The 27,914-nt window shown below is 43.8% G+C and overlaps 2 protein-coding genes across 9 annotated transcripts in view; both read right to left on the reverse strand.

Moving 5' to 3' along the window:
• The window catches only part of tln2a (talin 2a), a 77,026-nt gene extending 56,899 nt beyond the window's left edge, over positions 1–20,127 (reverse strand). For 3 of the 8 annotated variants that reach the window (XM_026333790.2, XM_026333789.2, XM_026333783.2), the window contains exon 1: positions 19,960–20,127. The gene's annotated coding sequence lies outside the window, so the exon portion shown is untranslated. Of the gene's footprint in view, positions 1–13,756; positions 13,780–17,769; positions 17,794–18,790; positions 18,905–19,532; positions 19,846–19,959 lie in introns of those variants that run through there. The other 5 variants (XM_026333784.2, XM_026333785.2, XM_026333786.2 and 2 more) reach the window with 5 other exon arrangements.
• Positions 20,128–22,019: 1,892 nt separating this feature from the next.
• ddx28 (DEAD (Asp-Glu-Ala-Asp) box polypeptide 28) lies at positions 22,020–24,472 on the reverse strand. The gene has a single exon (XM_026333764.1). The coding sequence runs from the start codon at positions 24,279–24,281 to the stop codon at positions 22,590–22,592; it is 1,692 nt and encodes a 563-aa protein (XP_026189549.1). The 5' UTR covers positions 24,282–24,472; the 3' UTR covers positions 22,020–22,589.
• Between the last annotated feature and the right edge of the window lie 3,442 nt (positions 24,473–27,914).

Genomic DNA, 27,914 nt, shown 5'->3' on the forward strand with positions numbered 1-27,914 from the left:
CTTATTTTGCTGATTGAACTTGAAACAGATGCTAATGACTCCTTTTTACGTTTATTTTTGTATAAAATATCAGAAATTTGTTCGTTGACCATATCAGCCACATTTAGCTTCACTGAAATCAAGTCTCCCATTAATTCTAACTTATTAGCAGCTTTTCAAAAAGCCCCCTGCTGCAAACACAAAAGGTTGTGACGCCTACATCATGGTTTTATCGTATCCCTGCAGTGTGCATCATCAGTGAGCAGCAGGAGCGGGGCCTTCTGTTAACATCCTGTCCAAACCTCCCTGACATTCCTGTCTCCATGGATAATACACAAAACTGGATGCAAACACTGAAAGAAATATTGTGATGCAGTATTTCATGACAGCAGCTACAGCCCCTTTGTTCCTGGATGAATCGGTTCAGAAATATGTAACACATGCCTCTATAAGTTTCTGAAGCATCATGAAAAAAAAAAACACAATAACAGCAAATATGAAGAAGTTGAATTTGATCATTATTGTTCATAATTACAGTCATCACTACAGTTACTGTTCGACTGATTATGTGTTATTATTTGACATTACACAGCCTTCACACACCTGTCTCTTAGCTTGTTTATGTAGAGACAGACCCACCACTCTGTTTAACAATAAAAACACCAGTTTTATTTTAGACGTGCACGGGAACGGACTGGGACAAAAAAAAAAAAACGGACCTGGCATTTTTTCGTCGTCGATGGCCTAACAATAGTTCAGATACCACCCAGCTGAGTAATAAATGCAGTGGGGAAATGTACCAGTGTAATTGGACCAGTGCACTCACCTGCTTCTGATTGACTCCCAGTGTAGAAAATGAACCAATGGGCATCTGTCTTTGCTTTATGGGCCAGTTGTTGGCCAAATCATTTTAAAAATTAAAATACAACAAATTAAATTAAACTGGTCCCCAAAGTGCCCCGATATCCCAGATATCGTTCATTCAGGGTGTATAACGTCTCTGGAGAGTCACAAAGAAAAACATTTTACAAACAACATCTTAACTAATAAGACCTGACCTGCAGATACTGTGCAGACCACAGACCAGAGATTTATTTTGGTGTTTAGTCAACTCCTGGAATAAACATTAATTAGCTGCAGCTGTTTAAACGTGTGGGTGATCATTTTGATTGTAGGAGGTAAAAACTGATGGTTAACAATTATCCTTTCACCTCTTACAGCTGAAAACGTGACTATACACTCTGCATGTCCTAAACCTTACTGTGGCATACAGCCTACAACTGTAACATCAGCCGTGTTTATAACATAACAGAAGAAGTGTAGTGTTGGTAAATGTGGCAGTATTGCTGCTGCAGTTAAAGTTATCAAATGCTGTGGGCCAGAATAATCAATAAGAGGACAACTAAAATATTTCACACTAGGCAGTGTGTGTTATTACACTTGTACAGGTTGTACAATATAATGCCCAGAGCCAGAGTTAATGACATGGCTGCAGCTGCTCCTCTGACAGGCTGGAGACTGATGGGGGACAAATGAGAGACTCTCTTAAGGTGGAACAGCAGCAGACAGCAGGCTCTCAATGTCACACAGGTCCACTCTCCCCTCAGGAGCTGCAGCTGCACGCTCAACAATACTGTGATGTAAGCAATAGCACATCAGTAAGACAAGCCTGCAGGTAAGGTGATAGTAAGCCTATCACACCTGTGCTGTATGTGAAATCATACAATCGCAGGACAACAGGACTGTGGTATCTTAATCCATCAGCGAATCCACCCAGTAGCAAAGACCAGAGAATAATGAAATGAGTGAGACCCAAATATCTGAATTCTGGTGTCAGCAAACGCCAGTCGGTGCCTCGAACTGTCGCTGAGCGTCTCTGTCCGGTTTCTGATTACCTGCTTACTCATCAGACTCTCAGCCTCAGCTCAGGCAGCAGCAGCCTGTCCTCTGAGCGGCACTGAGTCGCTGACACTGGCAGGAGCAGCACAAGGTTTTAGGTTTCTTACAGGGAGGTAAGTGGTTCCCTGACTCACTTTTCTAATTTCAGAAGGACGTTGACAATTAGCCATTTTTATTTGATCCATTAATGCAGACAACCAGTCACATGTTTGGGGTCAAATGTTTTTTTTTTTGTTATTGACATGTAAAGAGCTCATGGTCCAGGCCTGAAGCTGAGCTGATCCAGAGCAAAGTGGGAAAGTGCTTCAGTGGCAAAAGCAGAAAGTGAAGTGAAATGTCAGAGATGCAGTGATGGCTTCCTTCCATCTTTCCTGCAGCAGCAGAAGGAAATGAAGCCTTGGAAATGGATGGAAACAGTTTCCTCCAGGTGTCCCAGCTTTGGCTGAGTCCTTCCAACAAACTGTGAGACTGGTGTCCATGATTTGGACCATCCAGCCCAGCAGGAAGCAGGACTGGGTCTGGCTGCTCCAGTGGACAAAGGGAGTCGGGATAATGAGGCTGTGGGAGGAAAGAACAAGACGCTCGGCTTCAAACGATGGAACGACAGCTCAGTCTGCAGACTGTCCAGGTGAAGAGGGGAAGACACCTATGGGTGCTACAACAGCAGGTGCTGCCAATATCAGAGTCATCCATGGTGTGTTAGGACCAGTCACATGTTTAGATTCAGTTTAGTTAAACCACAAGATGCCTATTACTTTTATCTGCAAATGTTCATTTGTGTTGTGTTTGTGATGTGCTAATTTCACACTGACATTAAACTACATGCATTTTTCAAACTACTGGAAAACCGAGGTGACCCCTAACCTCTGACCAGCAGCACCTGTGCATTAAAGACCAATGATTAAAGGGATATGGTTGAGGAAACACTAATCGCAGCCGTGCAAGATGTAATCTACTCACTGGCAGGGGTATTTATAGCTGTTTAACTGCTTGAGCTCATTTTAAATTAGCAGGATGTTTCTTATCAGCACCTGTAGATGTAAAACGGGCCAAAACCAAACCTGTTTCCAGCCCCAGTTTCTTGTCATTTGTCAGGGTTTCAAGATTCTCCAACACTGGAAAAAATCCATTCTGGCACTAACATGATCCAAAACACACCTCCACTTTCAGGGTGTTGTGTTAGTAGCAGCTAAGACCAGTCCCCTACACTGGTAAACAGACCCATGTGGAAAATCAATGGAGATCCCCTTTAAACTGGAACAAAACAGGAACTGACTTTTAGAAACTAAAATGTGTTATCCATTGTTAGAACCAACAACCAAAACCTTTATGCATCAAATGTTTTCAGATTGTTGTTTCTACCCCATAATAAGTGGTTATTCAGATGCCAAACAACAGGGCCTCATATTAAATGAAACCCACTTCAAACATTAGAGGAAAACTTTCTCAAAGATGAAACATCGACACAATGGCAAAGGAATCCCTGCAAAGAGCTGAGAGTAATGTGACAATGGAGAAAAGCTGAGCCTTTTGCCTCCAGGAGAATAAATGTGAGCACCGGACTTAAACAAAACACACTCCAGGAGAGAGAAACCTTATCTCAAACTATTTAAGAGACTTCTGCATTCCTGTAATTCTTCCTTCTAAGCCTGAGGTGGATTACTTTGAGGAAAACTCTACATGCTTAATTTAGGAGACACCACCTGGGGGGGGGGGGGGGGGTAAGGCACTTCAGACTCAAAACCAAAACCCAAAATTAACTTTCAGTATATTTTTGAGACCGGGTCTTGTCAAATGAAAGGAAAGACAGGAAATAAGGCTCTGAAAACCTGAATGAGTGGGGAAACTCCTCTGGCCCCCTGGTGTTTCCCAGGGTGGGGCACAGGGGCACGTCGCTGCTGGCAATCTTTGGAAGCACAATATACCACTGGAGACTTCATTGTTCCCTCCGTCCTGCAGGTTCATTAATCACACGGTGCAGAGGAGAACAGAGCGGGGACAGGTCAGACTACATGGTGCCTGGGAAACATCTTGCTCCAGCCCCAAAATATGAAGCTTTAATAAATCTGCTCACCGTGAAATCTCAGCACCTCAGCTGGATCACACACGGCCAGACTGCGGACGAGAGGACGAGAGCGTGAGGGACGGGTGTGGGGCGATAAAATAAAACACAGCATCGTGACACGTTACACATAAAAACCTCAGCCATCAAACCAAAACTAGCTTTTGAATCCGTCACATGAAGCCGATTTGTCGTGCACACCGTTGCCACTGAGCAGCTCCACTAAACCAAGTGGGGGCCCTCGCTCTAGGCCACCTCAAAGATCAATGGCAGCTGTTGACTGAGGGGAAAGTATTACTCATTCCCATCCACTTCCCCCCCCAAACTCTTGGCACAAACTTCCTTTGGTATACACACTTGACTCTGGTATAGGATTCGTTTTGGGAAACACACTCTCTCTTGCTGAGAGTTAGATGAGACGAGCGATACCGAGACAATGAGCTTAGCCCAGAGACTGGCGGCAGGGGGAAACAGCTGTCCCCATCCTGACCGAACGTTTACGAAAGTCACCACGTTAGTCCGCGAGCTTTCCTTATGCAAAGCTGAGCTAACCAGCTGCCGTTTGTGGCGTCAGATTTAATGCACGGACATCAAAGCGGTGTCAGTTTTCTCACCCAGCTCCTTGGAAAACATTTGGAAAGAAAGAATAAACGTATTTCATTTAGCTTTTTGAGTTCACTGCCCACAGTCTAAATCTAAAATGCAGTCCTTCCTCAGGCACGCCAAAGTTTTATTATGACCTGAAATCCATCCAAATCAGGCCTAATTTAGTGCACATTTTCCTGACAACTGGCTGGGAGCAGTCACTCTGCTGGGACATAAATGTCTCTGCAATCACATCCATGGAGTGTTAAACTGTAGCAGCAAGGACAATCCAATCATTTCCTTCCACCATCATCAGTAAACTTCTCCATCGGCCCTTAAAGGTCCTAAATCAGAGCAAACATCACAGCTCGGCCCTGCAGCTCACACTGACCGAAGCCCACTGACTAACCGTCTGCTATCTTCCCCCACGCTCACAGATAAGGAGCAGACGCAGATATGCAATTAGCTAAATGGCTCCATGGGATCTGGGCTTAATAAATCCAGGTTGGGGGGGGTTCATTGTGTGGTGGGAGACTCATTACCCACTGCACCCATCGTACAGAGCTTATTAACTTCTGGAAAAATTTGACTTACAGAAAAAGAAGAGCTTGAAAAGGAACCCGACTGACTGCAACATATCAGCTGGAACCTCACTAAAGTCTCACACAGTGTTCAAAAGGTGACTGACACCAGGTTTCACCAGAACCCAGTCCTGCACTGAGCTAATGATAACGGATCAGTCTTAATAAACACAAACCATCTGACTCTTCTGCAGCAGGACAGACTGTGAGGAACTGAGTGTTACAGCAGTGAGGCCGCGCTGCTTTAAGAACCGGCTCTATAGTGGAGCCATCACCCTGTACGAGGACTGTGGACTCTGTGTCGGGGCAGGAAGCTCCTCCTCTCATAACATTCATTACAGATATTAGCTCTCATCTTTGTCAACATCCAAACTTTAATATTCACAGATGCTCCATAATGTAATGCTTTTTCTAATTCAATGTTCAGCTCACAGTCTATTTCAGGCTGTATTGTTACTATTGTCCATTTAGTGTTGTACATAATTTAAACCCTCATTGTTTCCCTTGCACACCATCTTGTTAATTTGTTATGCTGCTGTGACATTGTAATTTCCCTTTGGGATAAATAAAATAATCTATCCAAAGAGAATTTCATCCTAATCTTTCAGTGATTATGAAGTTTTTCTGTTACAAATATCCATGATACATGTAGTTTCTCTATGCACGCAGAAAAACTGTCAAAGTAGTTGTTGATTAATAAACTAATAGTTTCAATAATTAGAAAAACATGAATACAGAAACTATGAACAGTGCACAACTAATGTTCCCAACACACAAAGACATGCAGCAAATATTCTCTGGGCCTCATCTGCACCTCAGGGTCCAGGATTCACTTACTAGTAGTGTTTCTTCCCCTTTTTGGGGGGAAGCTGAGGACATCTGGAGAACAGCTGTTGCTCTGCATTACGTCAGAGCAGACACACGCAGACACACACACACACATATATATATAGATAGATACACACACACACACACACACACACACACAAGTACACAGTTGTTGCATAGCCTCTCCATTAGAGGTTACAGGGTCAGGAACCCTGTTTCCAAACACACCAAATAATGAGGTCTAGGCAGAGATAATCTTTGGAAATCAAACACCACACATCCACATTTACCCACAGAAATAGGCAATGATGCACACACACACACACACACACACACACACACACACACACACACACACACACACACACACACACACACACACACACACACACACACACACACACACACACACACACACACACACACACACAGTATAGGCAGGTCGGTCTATTTTCTATACAAGGCAACTCCTCGACCGTCTCTCGGGAGTCTTGGCCTTCCAGAGACGAAAGGGGAGGCCTCCTCTGCTAATTCAATTACACAGACGCCTTGTGCCTGTTCAGGCCAACTCCCAGTTCCATGAATGGACTCGAACTCATCTAATCTAGTGGAGGGGTAACAGTGTGTGTACATTTGTCATTTACATGTGTTTTTTTTTTTTTTCACCTTGTCCTGTTGCTCTTATGTATAAGTGAAGTGGGAGATTTTCAAAAGCTCAAGAACAGAAAGAAACAAGAATACGAAATGTGAAAAAAAAAACCACACTATTTTTAAATGAGATAAAGTGTTCCCATTAAAACATCAGTATTTCCAGGCAACTTATTTTCATACTGTAATGTTAGGAGAGACAGGCATAAATCCTGGAAGCTCAGATTCAGGGCTATAAGAGGCAGGAGAGGCTGGGGCTGCTAGTTACTGTGGAAAAGGAAACAAGGAACTGAAAATCAGAGGATTATCTGAGCTGTTCCTTATGGCCTTTAATCAAATTTCCACAACGTTTCAAGTGATTGCTCTCTGAACCTTACATTACCTTGCACTAATAGTCCAAGCAAATAGCATTTACACTGTTCCTCTGCTCAGTAGCAGTAAATAACGTGACACACAGAAATGCAGTTTCATCACATAAACAACCCATTAACTCTTCACATTCACATCAGAATGCACACGTTTTTCAAGATACATTAAAAGGAATGATTTCAATTTCACTATTCATTAAAGCCTGTGTGTTTCACTCATATGCATTATCACCCACTTCCTTTGAGTTGACGCTTTGACCAGCACCCGTAACGCTGCGGCGCAGAATTCCCTTAAAGTGTCCGAGCGCGACAGGAAGGTCGTGTCAGAAAAGCCATTTCTCTTCCAGAGATGAGATTAAAGTGACACTTAGCACCACCACACGCGACTGCATATTCATATGGGTCAGAGAGGTTTAAGTCTACACCGTGTCGTTTATTTAAACGATGAGTTAACTAATGTGGGACCTGATGTGATGTTTAAATCAGGCCACGCTGGTCAAGAAGAAACAAGCTGCTAAGACGTGGCACAGCAGAGCAGCTCGAATCTAATCCCAGTTCTGCACTCCAGGATAGAAAACAATCGATACTGAGCTCTGGCTACACCACCCGGTCACCTTCACGAAACCTCTACAGCACCCGGAGCTGAGATGCCAATGTGGATGTAAAAGCAACCCACACTGTGACTGGGACTGGGAGTTAGGTTCAGTATTCCAGTCAGACACACATGCTGTATATGTCCCTGTTGGGTGAAGGTAAAAAGCTACTATACACAGTGAACTGGCTCCATTTATGGTGATGATGTTTACTGTCCACTGCTGCTACTAAAAACCAACCTCGGCTGCATGAGAAATGACATCACAGCTACTGATGTGATTAGAGGGAGCTGTTCTGTGCATGTGTGTCCATATTTTACTACATAACAGGACACCTCACATGCTGGTTGCTATATCTGCTCTGCCTCACTCTTGAATTCATCTTAACAGGTGACCCATAAAAAAAGCCTGAGGAGTGAGTACATCTCTTCGAAGCTAAATTAAAGCCCACTTTAAGAGGCAGTGTCTCAGTCCAGCAGTCCTGCAGATTAGGGCTGACCAGCCCTCTTCATGAGCTGCTGATCTAATCTTCTTTTGCATCTCAGCCGTGGAGTGACGGGCACCCTCTAATCCGCTCATTGGGTGGACCACTGCAAGCAGACACTGCACCGTCTGCAACTGTAGCTGCAGCCGCTTTGGCCTTCAAATCCTAATTCAGTCAGCTCCTATATGGACTGAGATACATTTTAATTAGGATAAGCACTGCTCTGCCACTCCTTATCTGTTCCATTATCTGCTTTTGCAGTTCAGATTTTCTAAATGGATGAGTGCCCTTCTACAAGTGACACACTTTTTGAAAAGTCAACCACAATTCCAGGGTGAGTTAATGTGAACAAATCCCAGGCAGGAAAGTTGACAAGCAGCAGGGGGAACCAATTAAAAAGAGGCCTGGTGGCTGGGCAGAGGCTCGGGGACGCTAAAGGAGAAGAAAAAAAACATAACGGGAGGTAAACTGCCTTACAGGGCTGCAGCCACCTATTGTGGGTCAACAATCCAGCAACCCCAGGGCTGGTTTTTCCATGCTGCGTGGAAAGTAAAAGCCTGGCCCTTTGCTTGTCAGTTCTATTGTTAGGAGCAGCCAGGAGCTGCTCCCAATTCACCTCATACACGGTAAATACTCTGCATTGTTTGCGGAGACAGGTGGCAATGACCGACGCACAGGACTGTGAACATGCACCACTTGCTTTTCAGTTTCCATTCTGTAAAGATGGAGAGCTTGAAACGTGCCTGGTTGCAGGCCATTTAAATGGCAAAGGTCTTGACTTCGCATCTAAAGAAATAATGAGAAGAGATCCACAGTGAGGGTGCACCCGTCAGACATTCAACATTCAAGTTCGGTAATTTCTTGTAGTATTGAGAATTTGCATTGGCCACTGTGTGACCCTCCATTTCAACTTATTGCCTAAAACATGAATCCAATCATTCTGCTAGAAACACGACTGGTCCCCTCACTGATTCCACCCTTGGATCATGTAACCTAACACACTTTCTATTTGTGGAAAATCCCTCCTGAAATCAGGTCCTGCTCAGCCATTTTAATAAGCTGGTTTATAGACTAAACTGCATAACAAGTTGTGTCAAAGCAACTTTTTACAACTGCAAAATGCACCGTCATAGTTTGATTAGTCCAATAATCTAATGAACCAAAGTGTAATTGACAAGCAGATGGCACTAAATGTAGGCTACAGTCTTCTGAGCATGTACGATGTGAAAGCATTAGACCGAAAATCCTTTTTAGGTCGATTTTTCTCCCGCGGCATTGTCGTAACCGTTTAATTGCACATAAACAATCTCAAGCCATTTATTACTAGCAGGTAATCGACTGTGATGCTAAACTGCTGCTAAATGAGTGTCATGTGACCCATTTCCAATCATCACAAATCACGAATGAGGAGTCAGTTTCTGACAGACCCAGACGAAGGCAATGAGAAACATTCAAAATGTCATGCAGGCAATGGGAATATTGTGTCCATCAATACACCAGCCTTCATCCATTTACCAGATGTGTGCTGCTGATTTACAGCACGGCAAGGCAGCCGCTGTATTTCATCCCAGTGACTAGGCTGCAGCCGGGGTGTTGACATGCTCGCTGGCCTCAGGGCTGAGGAGCATGGGTGGGGTGATGAAACAGAGATAGAGGTGAGAGAAACTAAGAGAGGGGCAGATTCAGGTGGTAAAAGAAAAAAAAAAGTGAGATAAAGAGGGAAGGCGTTGTGGTACACTGAGCTGAGGTTTTTTTCTTCAGTGGGGGGAGCAGCTGCTAGGGTGCTACTGTTTCGTGCTAGGTCAGCAGACTCCAGGACAGCTTATCTTTCAGCGTGAATACCACAACTGCACCAAAGGCAGGGAGAGGGGGGAGGACGGCAGCACCATGGAGTCAATGCATGCTGCAGAACGCTGGGATTACTACAGTCAGGATGACAAGCTCAACTATGATGAATTATTTTTGAGAAGGGAAACCTTTAGCACCAGCTAAAGACAAACATGCAACCAAAAGTGACAACAGAAGGTATTTTTGAGAGTACAGATACGGATGTGTTTGCAGATTTACTTTATTGATTGAGAAATTCAGGTGCTACAGCAGCAAGAAATCACAACTACATTAAAGTAGCAATGTGATCACTCTGATAAAAACAAGTGTGTGTCTGCTTCATGTAAACACAGGCTGCCTTAAGAAGTTCCTGCTGTGGTATGTGGGTCAGTGTGAAATGCACAGGGATGCCAGGTTGCTCAGAAGTGTTCACCTGCTCTCACAGCTGCATGACCATATAAAACTTGGCAACAAAGGTTAAATAAACAAAAACAGTGAACAGGCTGCACTTGAAATCAGGGAAAACAGATTTATTTCACATCTGCCACTTGTAACTGGGTTTTAAATAGCAGCCAATGAATGTTGCCAGTTCAGAACCAGTCTCTCTGCATGACCATTCCCTTAAGAGCAGCCAGCACTAAATTTCCCACCTGGTGTTTACATACCAGCCTAACACACACAGATAATCTTGTAGCTAATTGAGCGAGCACCTGTCGTCAGCTAATAGTTTAACTAACAAATGGGGAACTCAGTCCTATGAGGGAGAGATGACTTTCGGTTGTTGTGTTGAGGAGGTGAAGGAGTGGGTAAGGATGCCCCCTCCTGCAGTTCCCCGAGGGTGTGCTCTGCATTGGGGAGATAAGTAACCCATCTGAGGACAAGGCTGGCATTCTCCCCCGAGCCCAAAAGACAAAACCCTGAGTCCATCTAAAGAGAGGAATCTGACAATGCAGCATTTGTCTGTTTGCCAGCTGGAGTACAAGCTCTCCACAGACATGTTGGTATGGAAAAAAAAAAAAATGCACATAACAACTTTAAACTCCACACACAATCTTATTTTAAACTGGCCAAGCAATAGATTCTGACGCAGCTGTTTGCAGACGGTGACATTTGGAAATAAACATCTAGTATTTATGAAGCATTCATCCTACTCCAAGAAAAAACACCAACAAGTTGGAGGGTAAGGCTTTGTTCAACAACATTCAGGAGCTGTGTGCAGCAGATGTCCTCATCACTGCAACTCTACTGCTGCCTTCCTATGCCGTGTTAATGAGTGGAAATAATGTCAGACGGTGACATTTCCAGGTGCAGGCCTGAGACAGACTGTGCTCCAGAGCAAGAAAGAGCAGCTTCAGTAAAAATAAATGAAGAATCTCTTCAGGGAGATGCCCTCAGAGACATTAAATGGCACAGCTGCAATGTCCCATCAGGTCAGGATGGATCAAAAGAGAAAGATGTAATCTCAGTCCTAAAATGTCCTCTATGGTTTGCTGAGGTGATCACACAGCCAGGACACACCTACTAAAACGTGAGCAGAGCAGTCGCCTGCTGCAGGTGGGTGGCCTGTCTCCAGCAGTCTCCACAGCTCATCACTCTGCTGCCAACCAGAGAGGCAGGTAATATAACCGCTGCAGCCTCGAGGCTAGTAGCATTAGCGAGCACTGCTTATAGCACGGTGCACAAATAAGAAGCTATTTTCAGCTACTTGATTAACACTGAGCTTTCCACATGTAATCTAAGCCAGTTGTCCTGCTAATAACACCACCTTAAAAAAAAAAAAAAAAAAAAAAAAAAAAAAAAAAAAGCAGTGTTTACAGCTCTACATTGCAGAGTAGTCCCTTTAAGTGGGGCCTAGTCTTCTTTCTGTCCCCATTCTCTACTCTGAGAGGCCTGGCAGCGCTCCGACATACTCTCCTTTAACTAATAAACAGAGAATAGTTTCCCTTATATAGCTCTATTCAAACTCTACAACCTCCACAAGCAGCATCAGAGGCTCGGGGGGAGGTGGGGAGGAGTGTGAGCAGGTCTGTTCTAGACAGAAAGGCTTCAGCCAAGGGCGAGCAGCGCCGACAGTATCATCGTGGAACAGTCATACATTAAGGGCCACTTAAAGTGCTATTTCTGGTGCCACCTGCAGAATTTTGCAGTGTCAGGTTGGATATGTCTCAGAAGAGTACAAAGTGGCAGAGCAAGAGAAGGAACAGGACTAAGCAGATTGTCTCGTAAAGGCTCAAAAGAAGAAAGAATTAATTATTACTATTGTCATTTCCAAATCATTTAAACAGATTTTAAAGAGACAAGGTTCTTCTTGCTTTTCCAAATTGGGTTTAAACATTTTTGCCTGCCCGTGGTCGAACGTCACCGTGTGTGACGGTGCCGTATTTGTCAACATGCACCTTGCACCCTGATTCATTGACTGATAAAACACAAAGCTGGATACTAATCACTGAGGAACAAACAAACACGTCGAGAATAAATGGAAACACAAGCTAAAAAAAAAAAAGAAAAGGAGCAATGACATTCAGAGCAACGACGCACTTTCGTCTCTGACTTTCCAGATAATCGTTTTCAATTACCAGGCAAAACAATGACCTGCCAAACAAATTCAGTTACAGGGAATTAGAAAATCTCCTTTGGAGTCTTTGTTGGTGACATCTGACGGATGAAGACTGAAAAAGTTGGCTTAACCTGTGTGCACGCTCTCCACGAGCTGCGGCATAGTAACTCATGCAAATTTCAAAAGGGACGGTCCCGAGTTTTGGAGCTGGAGATCAGTCTGTTCATCAGGGGCAGCACTACACAGCTTGGATAGCAGGACCTCTGCTTTGGTCTACACTGACCAGGAGAATATGACACAGTTTAAACAATAAGGCCCTTATTTCAACATTTATCTACCAACCAAAAAACAACATGTGTTTTTGATAACTTAAAGACACCTGTGTTACACACCCATTACATTATGAACATGATAAGAATAAGCTAGACTCAACATTATATTGATATTGTGACTAATGCTAATTGAAATGAAACAGGTCCCTTCACCATAGACATTATTTAACAAACTATACGTCTGAATGATGTTGGATTTTATGTTTTATGTACAAAACTGACTAATTGTAGCTTATTTCTTTTCATTTGAATGTGCAGGGATGTTTGGGAGTGTGAGTATTTAACACATACACTGGAGGCTCTGACACCTTGTTGTTGTGATTGGTTTAGATTTGACATTTCACATATTAACAAAAACCATTAATCAATCACTTCATTAGTCAAAGCAAACCTGGTGTCAAATAGCCAGCCCACAGAGACCCATCATCATGGCAGAGCGGAAAAGAAAACTGCCAAATCCGCCTGCGGAGTGATCCTTCGAGACTCAATGACTAATTGTGAGTGGTCCCATGGATTTCAGCTATTTCAGCCTATTTCTTTTCTGCAACACTGGGGCCATTTCAGCCCCTCAGCCTGCAGGACGGGGTTACTCCCCATGCAAGTCAAACATTTGTTGCAAGAATTTATCCTTATGGGAAAACCAAGAATAGCTGCAGGAGGGCTGAGGAGGAGCGGAGGGGTGGAATACATTTCCACCACTCCCTGAATGTTCGCTCACGTCTGCTCGACAAAGCTCCGAACTGCTCCCCAGTCACTTCCCGGGGAATTCCAGCTCAGGATTATTTTCACAAACCACAACAACACAGGGACAAAAATAATCTGTTGAGTGGTACAAATGTGGAAATTTGTCAACAAACAACAAATTTGTCGAGCAATGTGAACAGCATTTGTTCAGGACCATGGGAATAGATAGAGTTACTGCCAAATGCTGCTAGATCTTCAAAGCTCCTGTCTTTAATATACAAGGGTGGGGCTAATGCTTTCTTTAGAAGATCTGGCAAATCTGTACTCACTCATTCCCTTTTTGTTCATTTTGGTCGGTGATTCGATTTATGCCAAAGCCAAGCCCAATTAATATCCGCTGTCAGGTTAAGACAACCACAACTTCTACCTCACACACACAAAGTCATGTTTGTGATGCACATGAAGGCTTTGGTAGCAACAGTTACACACGCACACAAACACACTTGGATAGGACACTAAAAATAACCACAGCTAGTAGCATTTGGCATTGAGCAGTCCATTGAGCAAGTCTAAAATAACCCACTTGCTCAGGAGCACTAGTGGTGGCGGAGAGAGGGTCTCGGTCTCTCTCTACAAAGTCTCGGACTCTGGGGGAGCAAACCAGCATATCTCTACGTAACAGGCATGCTCTCTAACCTTTAGGCAACTGCTGCATTTCCTGGTTACTTTGCCAAGATCAAACAGTAAAAGGAAGACGAGGGCTGATGGGAAATTAATTTCACTGCCCAAAGCAACAAAAAGAGTTAATCAGAAATGTAGTTCTGTGAAAACGACATGGCTCACATAAGGTGCTTGTCCACATGTGGTTTTGTACAAAACAGGGGGTCCATACTCTGTAAGAAGTGCAAAGTGCTTCTGTACTGGGAGCAGCAAACACCTGATTAGGTTACATTTCTGCCCTGGTGACTAAGAGACATGAGCCTTGAGGTGGCAACCATGGCAGCAGGGACTTCTGCCAGAGATGCCATCCAGTAATAGCTGAAGAGCTCAGCTGCAACCTGAAACACATGCCAGAGCAGATACTCTTTCACCCATGGGATGGGATGATGGTTACTGTAAGAGAAGAAACTGGCAATAAGTTGGAGCAAATGAAAACAACAACTAAAAGAAGGAAGGAACCGACAAGTGATAAAACGATACACTCACTATCAGACTGTTTAGCTTGTGTTTATATGTTTACAGGCAAAAAGCTGTAACATATCACCTGATGAGTAGTTTCATGAAGCTAATGAAGAAGCTGCCAACTTTCACAAAACGCTGGTATTTACTTCAAAACGACTTCAGCTCATGTCAGCACAAGCACCTTAAAATTTACCTTTAATGTCACGTTTAACCTTATATCATATTTTGAATTTAATTTACAATACGAGTATAATTTCACTTAAATTCTCAGAAAAGTCAGATTGAACAACAGATCTGCCTTTAAACACACACTGACTTTCAGCTGTGAGACAGTCACAACCAGAAGAAAGTGTGGCAGGATTTCCAGTTCCTGTGTCAGCAAATGGCAAATGACAGGGTTACTCTGCTGAACCACCCATACAGTACAAGCATGGACGGATTATGACACAACAGCCTCTGGGCACAGACATGTACAAGGCCTCCACCCTCCCACATGAAGGCAAGACCCAAGACTGAAAGAGAACCTCTTTAGAGATGTTTGTGTCTGTGGTGTCTTTGCAGCTTTGTGGTCTTTTTCTGTCACTTTAGATCTTGCAGCTTTTTAGAGTATCTTGCTTTGTGTCTATGAAGACATTTTACACCACTTTGATCGTGTTGAGGTCATTTTGCAGCTCCTTTCAGTTGTTTAGTGTCTTTTTGGGGATGTTTTCTGTCTTTTTGGGGATGTTTTCTGTCTTTTTGGGTCATTCTGCGTCTCTTTCTGAGATATTGTGTAGTTGAGCTCCCATAGGAATGTTCAGGCCATGAGTACAAGCTACGACTATAAACACTAGTATTAACATGCAGACCTTTTCAATGCATGCCGTTAGGTGCACATCTGGATGCGCAGTTGGTCCTGAAAGTATCATGAGCGTCTTGAAGGTGAACTGCATTCTGCTGGAGTAACATTTGAAGTGAACAACTCTATTCAAACGGCCTACTAAGCAGTAGGCCATTTTCATCCCCCATCACTATGACAACCATACTGACTACTGCTGCTCCAGACTGCTCAGCATCACCAAAATTTGGTATTTTTAAAACCAAACCGGGGGGGGGGGGGGACCACGAACTTAGATCAGAGCACTCACTGGCCTGCATATGACCGCTGCAGGACACTGGCTGCTCAGACAGGCGACCCCTCGTCAAACGTGCTGCCAGACTGACAGAAAATCAGCAAACGTTTCCTATCCCTGAGTCATACACAGCATCTAAAACCAATCAATTAGCAAAAGGCCACAGTGCACGAATAGTTATTCATGTTACTGGAAGGAAACCACTGCACTGGCTCATATTTCTGATGCAATGAACATCAGATGATGGACCGAGTGGGAGGCAGGCAACCAGAACAGTGGGAGGTGGGAAAAAACAGAAAGTTGGTAGGATTTACTAAGAAGACTCATTCAACAACACACAGCACACGAAGGGAACACATCACAGCAGAGCTTTACCTTTGGTCGCATGCCGTCTCACTTCATAGCTGCAATCTCTTCCTACAGTACATTGCTTACTTTTCATATGACCTTAGAAATGAACCACCTGTTGCTAAACATGCTGATTTAATGTGATTGTGCTGAGGACAAAGGAGACTTGAAGGTGATGCAGTGAGTTTTTTCTGTCAAACAAAGCAAACAGCGCACACAGGAAGCCCTGCTGTGATGTTTAAGGTTACATATGCTTGGGTTTCGTCCCAGCAAAGACCCTCTCACACTGCAGAACTCCAGACGTTCGTAGGGCATGTAAGCCACAGTCAGGTAAAAACATGAAGGTAAACCTGTATTGGTCATGACCTCAGTCCTGGTTGAATTTGGCAACACCAGCAACTAAAGGAAGCTTAGAGACACGCTACAGCAAACACTCACTGGGCAACGACTTTGTTAGAAACACAACAAACCTGGCGTCTCTCTTTACAACCAAACAAACCCATCTATGAATAGGTGGGCAATTTGAATGAAAGGAGGGAATGGCACGCATTAATGACTAAATATAAATGTATTTATTTAAAAGGTCAATGCAGACAAAATGAGTTTGAGTTCATTGATATATCATAAGATTTTTAACTAAATGCCTCTGTGCACCCAGCACAGCAACAGTTGTCCAAATCATATTTTTCATTCCATGACTAAGACTTAGGAACATGTGAGGGAAAGGCAACAGAAGAACCCAACCCACATACTGAGACGCTGCAGCCAAACAAAAGAGGGAGAAATTCCAACACACAGGGGAGCATTTAATTAAAACCACGTTAAAGTCCACGGTCAGCCCCACACGGCTTGCACACACACCTTATCAGTGAACATTTGCTCATTCACATGGCACATCAGAGAGACAGAGGGAAGAGGAGGAGAACCAAAGCAGTTCCCTCACCAACAACAGCGAGTGGACGCTGTACTTCAAAACACGAATGCTGCAAATCAGGCCATCCTGTTTGTCCCTGCTCAGAATAAAACCTTGAATTTCACTGTCAGGATCAAAAGCAAACACACTATAAATGAGATCATAATTCAGCCTTTTTAACCCTGCAGATTTATACATAATACTCTGACAGCACATGTGGAGCCTAGATGTAGATCTTCTATTATTACACAATTGGGCAGGACCGTTAGCAAATAAATAAACAGCAATTATTTTTGCTAGTTCTGGCAACCAAACATTGATGAATAGACACCAAACAAGCAGATACTTCCAGTTTCAGGCCTTCAGATCCATAAAAACCAGGAATGAGTTCCAGGTGAGCAACCGGGAGCTACAGTCAGAGCAGACAAGGATCCTTCACCCTGTTACTGCTGCATTAACAACCGATCGCACAAAAATCTGTTGAGAATGTGGGGAAAGTCTGTAGCGGGCAAACAGATCACAGGTGTAGAGTTTCTTTACAGGAATCACGTCAGTAATATGAAATGTACTGTGAGGGCAACGGCACTTCCTGTACGCACACAGGAGCTCCCCGGCTGGACTTGGCCTCCCATTGCTCAGTGCATGAACATTGTGCTTCTTGTGATTAAGTGTCATTACAGGCTGCTCATTACCTCTGATGTGTGGTCACTAGTGACAGCAGAGGCCTGTTTCCATGCAGAACACAGGAACAGGTCGATAAATTAGCCATGTGCTGCCGATGACTTACCCCTCCACCCCCTTCCTGGGCAAGAGTATGTCTTTGCTAACCAGAAACATGTGGTCATTCAAATGCTGTGCCCCATGGCTTTAAACCACAGCTTCCACAGTCAGTCAGCAAATCGCTCTGTTTGGTGTCTTCGTGACAAATATCTCCACTGCAACAGAGACATGGATTACAACTTCTGCTCAAAGACTCATCCATGTGGCCTCAGCTTTCAACATGAGTAGAATCAAAAATCAGACTCACGCTGCTTCTCCCTTCCTGCCTCTGATTTCAGCACTAAATAACTGAACAGCTACACCGTAAAGACTATTTGTGGATCACTCTGCTCTGAGCAGATTGGTTTCTACTAATAGAAACTACTAATAGCATAATGGATGCTTAAACACATTCTCCAAAAAGGTCAGCGCAGTTGCTAATATAATGAAAAAGCTTTTGATTGCTGGCTGCATGTTAGGAAAGCTAGACTGAGTTTGGTTATTTTCATAAATGATCGCTGCTGTCGCTGGAGCCAGAGCTGCATACAAAGCAGCAGCTGACAGTAAGTAGTTAACTGTGAGGCATGAGAAAATGACATTTCCACAGAGACGAAACAGAAGCATCACTGATCAGTGAGGAGGAAGAGGGCTCTGGATCGTTAGACGAGGCCTGCCATTTGGAAGGAACGGGTTTCACACAGAGAGAAGAGACGTGATGACATTCTCTCTGCTGCTGAGATTGTCTTCACACCTTTATTAGCTCTAGACTTAAGGGGGGATGTGTTTGATATCCACCAAGCATCCCTACAAAAATATGACTGTACCTGCCAAATGGAGCTCTGCACACACACCACACATACCTGGAGGGATGTGTAAGACAGCAGGAGGATGAGAGCACTCGTTCCTGAGGCATGACACACACTGACTGACTGACACACACACACACACACACACACACACACACACACAGGAGCCTGCAGCCTGTAAGGTCATGTGTCTGTCTGTGACAAGCCAAGGTGGAAGGCGGGGTGCAGCAGGAAACGACTTACTTTCGCTCATGAAACTCACTTGGACATCAAGCATCGCAGGCATCTCCTGCCCTCATCTCATATGACCCGTCACGTCCCCACGCAGGCCGCGGGCTGCTGATTGATCCACACTCACTGCAACAGTGTAGGAGAACCACTGACCCTCGCGTAAAACTTGGCGCATGAGCTGAGTGATTAAGTTGGATGTGAGGTCATATTTGAGGCGATCGCACGCAGCGTGTGATTGGCGCTAATTGTGCGCCTGGAAGGAAATCAGCGCCTGGTCTTTTGATGAAGGGGTGTGGCAGCCTCCTCTCAGTGTACACAAAATAACCTGCTGCAGCGCAAACACGCATTCTTGTGCACGCTGCACTTTTTTCGCATATCGCTCTCATTATCACCTTGGCCGTGAGGGGCTCGAGTGGCCGCACAGACCCACATGCGTCCAGCCGTGGAGATCACGCTGGATAAATGTGGAACATCCGCCCACGGCTAAAAAAAAAAAAAACGCAGGTCGCCCTGCAGCCTATGTAATGTTTAGTGACATGGTGAAGCTATTGTGCGTGGACTTCCACCGGTTCTTCTCCGTGGCGGCCGTGTTTTACACAGGTGGCCGCCCTTTAATGTGCGTTTCGGGCACGGCTGCACGTAAAATCAGAAAAAAAGTTGTAAACAATCGCCTGGAGCGATAGTGGCCGCTTGGCTGAGGAGGGAACGTAACATGGCGGAGGCTGGGTTCCCTGGTCAGAGCAGTGTAACTTACGTTTCCAGCCTGTCCGTGAACTCTCCATGCCCGTTTCACTCTGCACAGCCACCACAAAACCGGCCCCGTGTGGACAACACGAGGAATCCAGCAGCTTCGCCAAAAGCAGCGACCCCCTGCTGCAGCCCCGAGGTCCGTGGAGTCTTCAAAACCGACCCGGTGCCACGGCACAAGTCGACCGGTTAAAGGCTCCGCAAGTTTCCCTGATTCAAACGAGCATCACAGCGTCAGAAACACAACTTATGGCAACGCAGGAGCTGAAACGCAGCGCAGGCTCGGATCCTACGAGCCGGACTCACGCTGCGCTCTCACACACGGCGTGCAGGTTTCCTCCAAAGAGAAACCGGAGAGAAGGTCAGCCAGCTCTCTGCGTCTGCTGCGGGGAGATGGGCAGCACAATGGGCCAATTACAAGGTGGTGAACCTACCTTCAGATCCTCTACTGGGGCATTTCAGGCAGGTCAGCCCAGGGAAGACGCACATTAGGCGACAGTCCCGATCCTCGGCAGTAAAAATCCTCCGCGCTCAGGGAAATTTCCAAGTGGTCGGACAGCGTGTGAGCAGCAGCGGCGGTGGCGGCACTGTGTGTGTGTATATGTGTGTGTGTGTGTGTGTGGGAAGGGGAGATCATCCTATGGTGGGGAAAAGAGGAAATGCGTCATTATTAATGGACCAAACGCTTTGTAGTCCATTTCTCGGGCTCCATATCCACAGGGGCTTCAGATGGCTCTGAGCTGTCTGAGCACAATGACCTTCACCTGGACAGGTTTTGATTCTTATGAATGGACAGCAGCAGTGGACAGGCGTGTTTAAACTGGTACTAAGTAAATGTCCCATAAGGTTGGGTTACAACCCCACCCCTACCAAGAATCAAAGGAAGAAAAGAGGAGAGAAGAACAAATTCCCAGTGAAAGGTTTCCAAACATCTTCACTGGCTCAAATATTTGAGAGGATGTTCAGAAATGTTCTGTTTGTTTTACTGTAGGCTGAGCCAGTGACCTCAGTCCAGCCACTTGGATATACAGTGTCTCCTTCACTGTGTCCAGAGAATCCTGTCTCTCTCCTGCAAGTCAACAAGCTCTACAAGTCTCCATAAAGGTGGGGGCAGGTACGGGAGATGTTGGGGCATAAACTGTAGAAATGCTCAAATGTTTGAAAATACAAATTATCACTGAAAAATAAAAATCATTTAGTCTCTGTCCTTCATCGTTTTGTGCACCAGAGGCTTCAGGTTTTCACATCACAAACTACTGTACTATAGCTGCAGCTACAAGGACATGTATGTTTATTCATTAACAAATATCATTTCTATATCAAATAGAAATAAATATCACTTATTATATTCTCATTTATTACCTATTTATACATCAACTCCAGGGCCACAAAAACATTAAAATACCTTCCACAAACTGTTGAACTCCTCTTTGTGGTGAGTGGACAGACCGACAGACAGACAGATACTTCATTCAAATTGAAGTGGGACCTCTGATAAAGTGTTGAATTCTTTTACAGCTGCTGCATTAAAACAGAACAGAAATATAATTTGAAGGCTTAGATGCAGTTGCTCCAGATGCAGGTGGACCCTGGGTCTCTGTTGTCAATATACGATAAATGTGTGTGTGTGTGTGTGTGTGTGTGTGTGAGTGTGTGAGAGAGGAGGGGGGTCGTCACAGCTAAATTCCAGACATTCTGATGGTTAGCTCCCTGTTGCTGCTCTCTATACTTCCACAGCGCTGCAGCATAAATCACAAGACATGTTACATGACCTTGGAACAGCCTTTTCAAAGTAACAGCACAAACTATTTCCAAACAAAACTGTCCATAATCTAAAAAAAAAAAACATCCTGTAAAAATGACACTCATCGAAACGGTTTCCATAATGTGAGCTCACAGGAAATATCACCTTTGAAATGGGATCCCAGAGATTTGCTTTCAACAAACAGCCGCAGGCAAATTAAGACAGAGGGAAAAAATCCTTTCAAGTGCTGCAGACCTACCACATCAGCAGTAGACTTGTCAGGTTCTGGCCTGTGCTCAACATGATCATTACCCCTGAAGTTTGATGAAGTGATTCTGCACTGGAGACATAAAAGGTACTAGAATCGACTAAACCTCAGGAGCCAGCACATTGGAGACAGTGAGCACACGTCAGGTTAATTATACTGAATACAATACAAATCTGCATGTTTTGACCTACCAGCTGTGTAGATAATGGACAGTCATAGATAAAAACAGATAAATGCCACCACCTTGTGGTTAGAAACATGTAGTGCACATGAAAAAAACTGCTGAATTAACGATCAGGACACATCCCCAAAGACTTGTACATGTACTAAGGAGCTTTTTACACAATTATCAACCAATGTATGACTTATGACTTTAAAACATCTCAAAGTTCCTCTCTACAGCTACAGAAATCACATTACCATCATCCGACCTTTGAAAATAGTTATTCTACAAAATACTAATCTTTTCCCTGTGACGAGGAGTGGGACATTTAACAAAAAACACTTTTACAAATCCCGACTCTTGAGCATCAAAGCTGATTTTTGCTCAGTTAAATGGCTGTGATGAATAAAACCAGGTGAAACAATCTGCAATCTGACTTTATTTAGAACTGAAGACATTTGAACACAAATACTGCAGACATCTGAAATTAGATTTAAATATAAATAAATGTTGAGCAAAAATCATTTTTTATAAAAAAAAAAAAAAACATTATCCACATCAGATCATTTGTTAAATGAAGCAAACTTACATCACAGACTCTTCATGCAGGGCTCTGTAGCAGTGTCACAGATACATGTTTGAATGAGTGGAAGGTAAATCATTTATTTCACAGGAACATCAGTCGCCACAAGAACGAAGCACAACTGGGATGTTTCCTTTATTCCAAAAGCTCTGGTTGGTTTTCTGTGCATGTGGACAATCTACAACAATCGTACCAGTTTGACCAGTCGGAGCATATTTGATTTACCATTTCTGCTGAAAATCTGACACAGTCTGTACATTAAAAGTGTGGCACCGCAACATGACGCACCTCAGGCAGGTTTTCCGCTCACCTCCACTCCTCTACCGCTTTAGGGTTTGGCTCACGTATACCAGATTCCATCCCCGGCAAAATAGTCCTCCTACGTGCAGCCGTCTCAATCTTCTGCACCAGCTCTACGTCCCAGGGGTGAGTGACAAAGCTGAGCACCTTCCCGTCCTCCACCCCTCCTGCTCTCCCCACCCTTCCGGCCCTGTGAATGTAGTCCGTGTGGGTTTCTGGGAAGTCGAAGTTGACAACCAGGCGCACTCGAGATGTGTCCAGGCCACGAGAAGCAATGTCTGTGCATATGAGAACATCCACCATTCCCTTCTGGAAGGAGTGGAAGATTCCCGAGCGTACAACAGCGGGCATCTCGCCCTGCAGGCGTGCGTGTTGAACCCCCATCTCCTCCAGGGAGTAGCCCAGCCAGTTGACGGTGGCAGACTTGTTGCAGAACACCAGAACAGCACCCCCTCCTTTTTCTTGTTGGAGCAGTTTCAGAGCCTGGTGGAGCTCCAGGATTTTGTCCGCACCCTTTACCTTCAGGAAGGTCTGCCTCACATGTGGCATGAGGAAGTGCAGCATCTTACTTTTGATAACCACCATGCTGCCAAGGTCCGTCACCTGGCCGAGCACTTCCCTGACACCACCAGGGAAGGTGGCTCCAACCACCAGCAACTGGGCTTTACGGCCCAGGCCCTGTGTTTCCCTGGGATGACTAGCGATGTCTGTGTGTTGCAGGATCTTCTCCAGCATGTCAGAAAAGCTGGGGTCGAACATCGTGTCGGCCTCATCTACCACCAAGAAGCTCAGGTCACTGAAGTCCAGGCAGCGCCTCTGGAGGGCCTTGACCAGAGCACCTGGAGTAGCCACTAAAATATGTGGATGATTCCTCTTGAAGACCATCTTGATGTGTCCCACACCTCGCCCCCCACCCACAGTCTTTGTTAGCAACCCAAATGGAGCACACAGAGTCCTGGACACAGAGGCCACTTGCTCAGCTAGTTCTCTGGAAGGGACAAGAACCACAGTGTGGATTTTGCGTGGGCTCTCCGGGTCCTCCTGTGATTCCCTATCAGCCAGCAGTCTGTGAGCGACAGGCAGGAGGTAGCTCAGGGTTTTCCCGCTCCCCGTCTCTGCAGCACACAGAATGTTGTGACCTTTCATGACCTTTGGGATGGTCTGCAGCTGTACTGTGGTGGGCTGGGTAATGTTGACACTGGTCAAGACTTTCACCAGCTCGCTGCAAATACGCAGCTTACTGAACGTCACCGACGGTTTCTGCTCAGCGTCCTCCTGGTTCCCAGCCACGCAGGGCGCAGCGGTCTTGGTGTTGTTGATGGTGAAATAGTCACCGAGTGATTTGTTGTGTTTCCATCCTCTGGAGCAGAGAACGGGCTCCTCGAACTTCCCAAGTACGTATCCTGCAGACTGGTTCCGATCAGGGTTCCTGCTCTGGATCAGCAGCTTCCCGGCTCTGATGGTTCTGATCTGGTTTTTCCCTCGAGTCTGTTTCAAGGTTTCGACGCGCTTCTCCAAGGAGCGAGGGACGCGAATGACCGCGGTGTCCTGAGGTGTGGCTGAGGTTTGGCGCCAGCGGACCTGCCCGACAGAACAAAGACCACGACAGGAAGGCTCAGGACACCAAACCCCACTGGACTCAAAAGCTGCGGACGCAACCGAAGCCAAATACCGGACCTTCACACGCGTTGACAGCATTGTGCTATTTGACGGGCTCGCTGGCAATGAACGTCACCTGACAAGATTATAGACGTCAACAAACGACTAGAACACGACGATGAAACGAGTCTGGTTCTCTGGGGATTTGTTAAAGTCGCTCCAGGTGTCCAAAATAACACCGGACTTGTTAGCACGCTCTACCGTGAGCCATGCTGTCCTGGCGAATGCTGATGACGTCGACGGGCGCGGGGTGATTACGTGGGAAGAAGCGCAACATGTCGATGTGCTGTTTCTGCTTTTCCCCCAGTTTTATTTAAAACAGGCAACAAAACAAATATGGAAATGTGAACACACACTAAAATTACAATATATTACATTTATTCATCTTCACACACTTGAAATGAATGTAATCATATTTTTACCATAAAGGTATTTTATTGCCTTAAAGGTATAATGTAATAATCTTTCAGGTTCCTGATTTATATGAACAAATATAAAATAAAAATATAATAAAATAGTCTGCATAGTCTCTGGTAGGTAGAGCGTAGCAGCCTGTTGTTGTTCTGATGTTCCACAGGTGGATCAACAGATGACAACAAATTCAATACACTGCATATTGATATAAATGTTGCAGGCCTTTCCATGAAAATATCATTTATCATTTTAAAAAATTATTAGATTTATTTATCATTTAAAATATTTATATATATATATATATATATATATATATATATATATATATATATATATATATATATATATATTTATCATTTAAAATATTTAATAATTTATCATTTAAAATATCATTTAATTTTAATATAATAATGTTCCTCAAGAAAATTATCATCAGTGTATAGAATATTTAGTTAATAATACAATTATGTGACTGATATATATATAGAGAAATTATCTTTGGCATTAAAAGTAATTAATTAGAAGTATTTATATTACATTTACCACTGAGGCCAACATGAGGTCAACAGTAGAAAAATGCCTCAACTATTTTCGCATTTGTCTGAATTTAAAAATGACAGACAAACAGCAAACTGACCGACCATGCCCAGACCTGTGTCCTTCTCTAACCTAATCGCTGGGTTTACTTTGTAAGTTACGTACATCAGATGCCCATTCAAACAATAAATCAATCAGCTGATCACTGGCCTAGAGAAGCCGCACTGCCTGCAGTACAGTAATTTCAAAGACTGGAATCGATTAGAGAAGGATGAGGAAGCTGTCACTGGCCCAACAGTGACTGTCAATAACTGTTCACATGACTCTGAGTGGTGGTCAATCCCAAATACTCTTCATTAATGAGAAAGTTGTGTCACTGATAAACAAGCAGGCCTACGTCATGTCAGCTTATCGTTATTAGACTGTGTTTTTTTTAAGCATGTCCAAATGGTATGGAAGTTACTAGTTAAAGACAGATAACCCACTGTTGCTGCTCTGCCGCTGGGAGCATGAAAAAATAAAGAGGAGACTAATCTCAGCAGGCATGAATCCAGAGAGGCTCCACTGGGAGACATAAGCAACTCCTGTTTTGTTCTGTCTCTCTCCAGCTGCCTGATGGGAATATTTTCATTCATTTAGATTGGTTCACACATTCGTAGCTTCCTGTCATATTATTTTAATAAATCACAGTGGTATCCTCAGTGCTGCTGTCACATCTAACATTGATCAAAAATCAGCTACGCTTGGCATGTGCTAAATGAACCAGCCCATTGATTGATTTACTGCAGCTTCACAGCATCACAGACACTTTCAGTGATGGATTATCTGTCACATATTGGACAAACCAGTGCTGGACTGAGCTGGACATATTACACACTACTTCCATATATGTAAACTTATTTACAGCAGCTTATCACCACACAGTGAAAATTAAAATAAGTCAATTCCACTGTGTACAAGCTGTAATCAAGATCATGGGGTTTCACTGCCTAAGGAGATGGAACGGTCAATATTAAATTTCACAGACTGAACAAAAGGGGGCAGTATGTATCAACAAGAAGATTTCAAGTCGGGCAGCGTGGTGGCTGAGTAGTTAGCACTGTTGCCTCACAGCAAGAAGGTCGTGGGTTCGCAACCGGGCCTTTCTGTGTGGAGTTTGCATGTTCTCCCTGTGCTTGTGTGGGTTTTCTCCAGGTACTCTGGTTTCCTCCCACAGTCCAAAAACATGTATGTCAGGTTGATTGGTGACTCTAAATTGCCCATAGGAGTGAGTGTGAGTGTGTGAGGTTGTTTGTCTCTATGTGGCCCTGTGATGGACTGGTGACCTGTCCAGGGTGGACCCCTGCCTTTCACCCAGAGAGAGCTGGGATAGGCTCCAGCAGGTCCCTGGGACCCTGGTTAAGGACTAAGGGGGTCTAGATGATGGATGGATGGATTTCAAGTCATGAAAACTTAATGAGATCTCTGATGGAAGGTTTGACTTCCATTTATACAATATTTCTATAATATTGTCAAATAAAATTATATTGTGTTATGTAGTGTATTAACAATTCTTTTTATCTATTCACTCTGCCTCAATAATAGCACTTTCTGCAAATTAACCACACAAAAATAACTCATAAATTACCCTTACAGAAATGAAACACAAAATCTTAAACCTTTTTCTACAAAACAGTGTAATTGCTTCAATGAGCCTTCATTTTGTTTTTAGTTGACATTCCAATACAGGACTCTGCAATTTGTTGACATTTAGTAACACTGTGCTTGCTGCCAAGGTGCTGCAATGCATGTTTGCACTCTGTGCAAACCCCAATCCTTGAAAGAGTGACATCTCTCAACCAGGACCAGTGTGGGGGCAGATGCAGTTTTTTTCCTTCATCACTTTCTTTACAAGAACATAAAATCACAAACCACATCTACAGCCTCCCACACAATTTGTTTTCTTTATCGCCTCCCTTCAAAGGTCATCTGCAAAAATTAGAGACAGATAACCTGAATTAGACTCAGATGGGTCTGTTGCACGGGAGAAAGTTCAGTCAAGTCACGTGATTTCCACATATCAATGCAATAATGATTTTATAATTAAATTTATAGAAGAACATATTTATGACAAAGCTGGTATAGTCAATAATTACAAATTATTTTGATTAATTGCAAAACATCTGGTCCTTGTTTTGTTTAGCATAGATGCAAAATAGCTGATTACATCACACTATATATGATAATTGAGAAGACTATCTTAATATCTTTACTTTATCTTTACTTAATATTTGTATTTTTATTTTAATACTTGTCTTATAGTACTTTGATGAAGTACTTAAAGTAGCTGCAACAGGGTAAGTAACAGCTCAGGAGGATATTCCAGTTACATGTTTTGTTTATAGTTGTTAAAAACTAATATAGTTATTTTTTGAGAGTACCACTGAAATTACTATATGTGTATCTATGATATATAATAAATATGGAATTACTTAAGCAATAAATAAGCAATAATCATGTGTGACTGGCAATAACCCACAGTACCCCCTAAAATATCTACTTGTATTCTTTTTTCCTTCAATAGTGATATTATTTATTAAAGTGTTACTCTAAACCTGTTTGAGTAGAATGTTTAAGTCTTCCTAACAAAGGTTTTGTGAAAAGTATTTCAGGGAATCAATTATTTTCTTAATATTTGTGGTTATTCAAACCACAACAGTCTAAAATGGCAGGGTAGCTTTA

Source organism: Mastacembelus armatus, unplaced genomic scaffold (assembly GCF_900324485.2).
Source record: "Mastacembelus armatus unplaced genomic scaffold, fMasArm1.2, whole genome shotgun sequence".
Classification (NCBI taxonomy): Eukaryota; Metazoa; Chordata; class Actinopteri; order Synbranchiformes; family Mastacembelidae; genus Mastacembelus; species Mastacembelus armatus.

Bases quoted from the DNA above. Each gene is read 5' to 3' on its own strand.
- ddx28 (XM_026333764.1), bottom strand. From the start codon at position 24,281: ATGCTGTCAACGCGTGTGAAGGTCCGGTATTTGGCTTCGGTTGCGTCC.